The sequence below is a fragment of the Porites lutea genome, chromosome 8 (assembly GCF_958299795.1).
Source record: "Porites lutea chromosome 8, jaPorLute2.1, whole genome shotgun sequence".
Lineage (NCBI taxonomy): Eukaryota > Metazoa > Cnidaria > Anthozoa > Scleractinia > Poritidae > Porites > Porites lutea.
Genome location: NC_133208.1, coordinates 5,395,045 through 5,401,904, shown reverse-complemented (window position 1 = coordinate 5,401,904; position 6,860 = coordinate 5,395,045). Strand labels below are relative to the sequence as shown.

The 6,860-nt window shown below is 39.6% G+C and overlaps 1 protein-coding gene across 1 annotated transcript; it reads right to left on the bottom strand.

Moving 5' to 3' along the window:
- Positions 1 to 3,585: 3,585 nt before the first annotated feature.
- On the bottom strand, positions 3,586 to 6,388 carry LOC140946062 (uncharacterized). The gene is made up of 2 exons (XM_073395130.1): positions 6,205 to 6,388; positions 3,586 to 4,725 (listed from the first exon to the last, which is right to left on the bottom strand). The coding sequence occupies exons 1-2, from the start codon at positions 6,286 to 6,288 to the stop codon at positions 4,270 to 4,272; spliced, it is 540 nt and encodes a 179-aa protein (XP_073251231.1). The 5' UTR covers positions 6,289 to 6,388; the 3' UTR covers positions 3,586 to 4,269.
- Between the last annotated feature and the right edge of the window lie 472 nt (positions 6,389 to 6,860).

Genomic DNA, 6,860 nt, shown 5'->3' with positions numbered 1-6,860 from the left:
AACTTCCCAGAAACATTGCACTACCGTCTCGAGGTGTTTCGGTGGTTTTAAATTATGATATTGGAATGCCCTCAACGACCTCAAAGTGTTACGGTATTTGTGAAAGAATGTCAGTATTCCGTTTGAATGGAGATCACAGAGATTAGCACTCGTTCTGACAGCTCTGGCCCTCGAGCTTAAAAAAGAAGTCTTTGACGATACCGTCTGTCGCTGCATAGTTTTCTACCTTGGAGGCGAAAAGAAGGCGAGGCAGGTGTTTAGCGCTAAAAAATGTAAGTTGGATTTTCAAAGGGGCTATTGCTGGTTTGTACGTGACGGCGGCTATGTTGGTGGTCAAAAACAAAAACACTTCTCTCCTCTGGGAAGTAAACTCTATTTTCATGTTAATTCTTCGAGAAAAATTCTACTGTATTGACCCACAACATGGCCACCTTGTCATATCATATCATGTGGTCGCAAACCAAGAATTTTGCATTCAATACACATCTCCCACCCTGTCCCCCCCCCCCCCCCCCCACCACCCCCGTTTGAGGTACCATGGAATACTTCCTGGCTGAGTTATAAAAACTGAGGATTTCCTTAGGGGTAGAGTAAAAAAGTATTGAATTCTTTGAGGGTGGAGCTTAAATTTTCATGAAATTCTTCAGGAGTAGACTCATATTCTTCAGATACCATAGGAACCCTATTCTTCAGGGGGTAAACTGATATTTGATGGAAGTCTTCTGGGGTGAGTGCAATTTTTTTGTTATCTTCAGGGGCAAGAAGAAAAGACAAGTCCTCAACCGTGGACGGTGGGATACGGATATTAAATGCAATAAACTGGTATTTATAACTTACCGCAACTGGCCATTTATGAATTGGCATATTCTATGAAACCTTTTAGGTATGACCATGCATACAATCATGATTTGCCTCTTTCAGTATATTGGTTGGTTTTCAGTCTGTTGGGCAAGTTTTCCACTCAACCCCATACATTTATTTTGCATACATGTTTGGAATCTATTTGTGTATTTTAAACTGTTTGTGTGAAATAGAGACTGCTGCATGGAAAAGTAAAAAAAACCTGTTAAAAAACCGTTATCAATTTGCCAATCAACCTCATTCCCAGCGTTCTCTCCTACCCGTCCCTACGGAGGGAGAGAGAGAGACCCTGGTTGGGTCTGGTCACGTGGCTCTAGAACAAAATTAATTCTGAGGGAGAAGTCCTTTGTCTCTCAATTTTGTGTCTTGTTCACCACACAATGATCACAAGGGTCTGCAAGAGCAAGATAGATTTGCTAACCCCACAACTATAACTAAATCCATGGGAAATTTTCGCCTAAAGTTAATTATTTTACCAGAGGAGAAAGCAAAAACTCATGTTGTCCTAGTTTAACTGACGACACCAATTGCTAACAAAGATCTACGATCTTGAGTTCTACACAATCGTGTTTATATTAAAGGGAAAATCCCTCTACGTTAAACTTTCATTGAAAGTGTCAATGTTTGCCTGACATGGCTGCTGGTAATCAGGCTGGATCAGTATACTGCAAAACCTACACCATTAGCGGTCTTTGCGCTAGCTATATGGGAGCAGGGAATTCATATCACATTTGGTGAACTGTCAAGATAATATTTTATTGCAGTATAAACAGAGACAAAACAGACAACATAACCTTCCAAGCAAAAGGCTTTCTTGTACATGATCCATATGAAAACTTTATTTAAAAACATATGCAGCCCTGTGATTTCTTAAAATCCTGTAAACCTAAGCATTCCTAACCATCGAGAGAAATAAAAAAAAGGAATAATAAACAGTTGGCGGTCGTGCAAGCCATATTTTTAAGAAAGATGCTTCCGGCCATTCGGTTGCTGTATTCGGTTGATTTGAAATGACGACGAAAAAAACTGAAGCGCACAGAGGCATAGATAAAAATATAAATTGAAATATTCTCTCAAGATTCTGTTTACCTCCTTTCATTTGAACAGTCAAACTGTTTCCGGGCGGCGTATTCTCCCTTCCTGTTGCTTTGATGATGATCTATTTTTTAATTCACTTTTGAGATCGGTGAGGACAGCGATGTTTGGTCTATTCGGTGCCCTTTCGAACTATATAATCCTAGTCTTGAAAATCGGTATGAATATTACTGTGTAAATTATTTTTGACTACTATCAAGCGGTGAATCCGCGATGTCCTCTGCATGTGTCAACATTTGGAGAGGAAAGCATTCCCGTAAGATCCAGATATTCTGAAGTTCGTTACGCTTTCGCAGTCAAAGGATTTTTTGCATTATTTTTGGTGTTCGAGGTTTTTTCTTAACTAGTCATGACCTTTAAGCCAAGGTCAGGTACACAGTTTCTCGGCTGCACTTTCCATCTACGCTCTGCAGAGACAAATCTCACACTTATCTGCCCCTTCCCCAAATCGTTTGTTTGTAATCTCCCAGATTCTTGGAGACATGTGACCAGACCCAACCAGGGTCTCTCGACGGGTAGGAGAGAGAACCTGGGAACAAGGTTGTTTGCCAATCAGGTTAAGAGGAAATTTGAATTTCCAGTAATTCGTTGACTCCATTGGGAGCTCAGAGCAAGGATTTTGGCACTGCTTCTCAGATGTTACTAACCAGGGTTAAATTACCTCTTCAACACAGGCCAATTTGCACATTGTGCCCCTAAGTTCCATCCGTGGCCTCGCAAAAGTTTGTAATTCTCATCTTTTTTGTGGTTTTGCAGTGGTCCTTGTTCAATCCATTTTCACTGATGGCTGAGTAAAATTTTGAAACTCTCATAATTTTTGCTGTTTTCATAAGACTCTACCAGAATTTTGTGACTTTTTTAAATTTTATGTGAGTGTGTTTTAACCCCATGGGTATAACAGTTTGTTTTTTTAAAAATTAATCCATCAGTTTGTTATGTGGATTGAGTTACCATACTGTTGTTACACAGTCAATGATTTTTTTTTCCTAAGGTTATGATCAACAAACATGTTGTGGAAATCAAGAGAGGATAACTAGAGGCAACTTGAAATGGTGAGAAATTCAGATTAAAGTTGAAATGTAAGTAACTTTTACGCATCTGAAATTACAATGACTCTTCCTTCCCTTGAATGTGCTTCAAGAGAGTTTTTTTTTTGCCTTTGAATGAAGCCACAATAAGGTTAGGCACATGGCAAAGCTTGATATGCAAAGTTCAGTTATTGCATGGCCTTGTGAGAAGGAGCTTTCCATGTTTTTTTTTTCTCAGGTCTGACCTCAAATTCTTTGTTTCAACTCCTTCCCTTTCTGTGTAGCTTTCAATAGCTCGAAATACCTGTTAAAACTGCAGAGAGGAGGATGGTAGAGGGGGATGGGTGGTTAAAATGAGTGCACTGTCAGCCTCAGGTTTGTCAGTTTTAATTGAGTACTGTTAGAATTTACGAACATCAAATAAAGACATCTATTCCCTTCTTTCTGTACCCTATTATACCCTTTTTGTTGGGCGTGCATACATATTACGTCAATTACCATCTCTACAGGCTCAAAGACCAAGAACAAGCTCTCTGATGAACGTTTCGGTAAAAGTAAAAACGAAACAGCAACAACAAAGGAAAACAAAAATTCAATCAGATCCTCACACAATAAAATTATTTTATTTTTGATTTAAGCAATTTGTACAGTAAAAGAAAAGACATGACACTTTTACTAAACAACAATTTGACTGTAACTCATACATGTTTACATGTGATTTAGGACCACAGATTAATTCACACTTTCAAGTAAACCTAGTGCTCCTGCTTAACTTGTTCTTGATTTAATATAATGGTGGAATACTGTAATATAACTCTTGCTAGGTTTTTGTATCATTCCTTCAGGTACTCGAGGCGGTGCAAAAAGTCTAACGCCTCCTAAAAAACTAATAACAAACTTGATTACTATAACAACATAATATTAGTACAATATGACTCTTTTTGCTGTTTGCGTCATTACTTCTGGTACTGGGTAGCCCGGGTGGGTAGCGCAAAAGTTCAAATGCCTCACAAAAAAAGGAAAAAACTAAGAACAAAGCAAAAGCTTATTTAAAATAAAAAGAATTACGAAAAATACAGCGTTGGAATGAAACATTAAAGAAAGCGAGGGAGTTATAATCACTGACCTCTTGTACACAGAATTATTAAGAGGTTGAGCCCCTTCAGTGGGAGCTACAGTTGTGTAAACTCCACAGCTAAACAGCAAACTAAGCTAACTCAACTCGAGAAGACTAAAATGATGTAAGTTGTGCTTTGTATTTACACGCAAGTAAACAAGTAAGTTATCAGTAATGTGAATAATTTGTCAAAGCCTTCGAACCGCCATAGAGACCTCCCGTCAAAAATCCGGCTGCAGTTGAAGCAACAAACGAGAATATGCGAACAACTGCTGACTTGGCTCCATCCCAAGCATAGCGCAGAAAGGGCTTGCGTACACAGCGGCCATAAATCTCGCCATCGGCGTCTTCCGAGAAATCATACTCCCAATCTCCGTTTCCAGAAATGATGACAAACTCCCTTCCGGGTTGTCTAAGAATGAAGGCACAATTTCTCATGTTGGCGCCATCGTCCCTAGCATCAGGGATGAATGAGTTGGCTGCTCTCAGAAATCTCAATGTCGTCCAATCCACGTTATTCAGATATCGATGCTGCCCTTCGTTTCCGCAGCGTCGAGTGATTTCTCTTCCTATAGCGCGACCATTGATCTCTTCTACAGGGATTCTAACGTTGTAATCATAGTACTGCAAACAGACAAATCAAAATACGATTATTGTAAATGAAAATATTTAAGTGTGGATTCATTTCCATAATAAATAGGAAGCTTAAGCAACGACGACGGCGACATCAACGAGAACGGCAAAAAAGCAATAGGTTTAGATTGGGAAAACAACAACTTTGCACGTGCATCACGCTCTTTTGTACATTTCCTTGCCGTCACTGCACGACTAACACGTGAAAATACCTAATTTCACGGTTTGCGACAACCGAACTGACCTTTGATACTGTCTTTTAGAATTCAACTCTGAAAAAAAAACTGAAAAAATTGCCAACATTTGACAAATTGAATGAGATGTCGTAAGCGCGAAAAAGTCGGTAGAGCGCTTGACTGTACAACGGGAGGCGGCGGATTCGTTTCTCGGGGCCGGACTATATTCAGGGTCTTAAAATAACTGAGAAATAGAGGATATTACATGGGCGCCGGGGATACGAATTTTATCTTCGAGTGCTGAAAGTATCTCTCGCCCGCCTTTATTACTGAGCGCGCCCAACCAAAACCGCCATGCTACGCAGGCTACTTCACTGCGCGCGATGAAGATATAATTTTTTAGTAAAAGGAAAAATCTTGGTATTTCATCAGTATCTATTTAATAAAATAAGGTACTCCCTTTGCACTGCAAGTGGCTAGACCTTCGCGGGTGACCACAAAAAATGGCGTTCCCATCTCCAGTTGAAGACGTTAAAATAGTGTCCCAGTTAGTACTTTCGTGCTAAATACGTTGACACTCAAAGAAAGTGCTTTTCTTACTAATTGAAAGGGACTCTTTCCAACGGATATGACGGATTTTCCCATGTCAAAAGGTGAAAAAAAAAAAACACCGGGGAACCAATGGGTCTATTTCCTAATACCAAAATGCTTGCGAAGTAGAAGATAAGCGCGTTCAGACTGAAGAAGTGACTAGACGGACGTTATTCAAATTAGTACTAGTTCTATTTGATGGCCGACTTGGCATCAAGTAGTTGTGTTTTCAGTTCATAGGGTGAAAACAATATCAGGGGCGCCCAACGAGAATATAGTTCAAAACCACTTAAACATAGCATTGTTAAGCGTATTTTAGTATTTAAACGGTAAATAGGCATATTGTTATCCCCTAAAAATTTTTCATCTGTTCGGATTTCCTAGCTGAAAGTCTAGTGATCCGAAAATTATAGGAATCAACACTTACCTTTTTGAAAATTTCAGCCACAAAAAGGCTCCCGTAAATTCTAGGTGACCTTTTTAGGGTAAAAAAATCCGTTTCAAAATGGGCAATTATACCATTTTTTGGATGTTTGAAAGTCCTAGGAGAGGCAGGCAAGCAAGTAATTTTCCAACAAATGTTCCGAAAATTCTAGATCTCAAATCGTCTTCCGAACAGATATTTTCCAAAAATTGACGTGGGTGCCCCTGACAATATGGATCCTCTGTGTTAGATCTATAAAAAGTCCCGACTGGCTCCTACCTGAACTTGTCTTCCCCTTCCCAAAAATCCTGAGGAAGTTGTAGTTTTTCGTTTTGAGTGTCCCTTACTTTCTCCCGATCCCATTCTCGGATACTCAGCAACAAGGGTATGTTAGTCACTCCTCTGCGGCCGTCTGTTGAATGTGCTGTTTGGATCGATTTGCATCAAATACATACACACAGTCTGTGTCCAAACAAACACGGAAGTTTTCCCCTCAGTTTCTAATCATAACTATATCAAAATTCTCAAATCTGATTGGCTATCAACTGCCCTGATTTCAGCGTACGTGTCATGCCTAAATAATTCGACGGTACGCGCCATCAGGCGCGCCCTTAAATGGAGTTGTCCTGTTTTGATCAGATCATAACTACAACAAAATACTCAAATCTGATTGGCTATCAACTGCCCTGATTTCAGCGTACGTGTCATACCTAAAACGCGCCATAACGCGCGCGGTTAAATGGAATTTCTCCTGTTTTGATTTAAAAAAACAAAAGAGCCTTATATATCACAAATTTTGTTAAAGTTATGATTAACTGGCAACAGAACTTCGTGTCGTCTTATTCGGTCTGTAATCATACTTGTGATTAAACAAATCCGACTCCTACATCAATCGTATGATTACAGACCGAATTGGACTTCACTCAGTCCTGTTA

Excerpts from the sequence above, each read along its gene's own strand:
- LOC140946062 (XM_073395130.1), bottom strand. The coding sequence starts at position 6,288 with ATGGGATCGGGAGAAAGTAAGGGACACTCAAAACGAAAAACTACAACT. Across the intron at positions 4,726-6,204 it reads GAAGGGGAAGACAAGTTCAG|TACTATGATTACAACGTTAG; the intron begins GTAGGAGCCAGT and ends GTCTGTTTGCAG.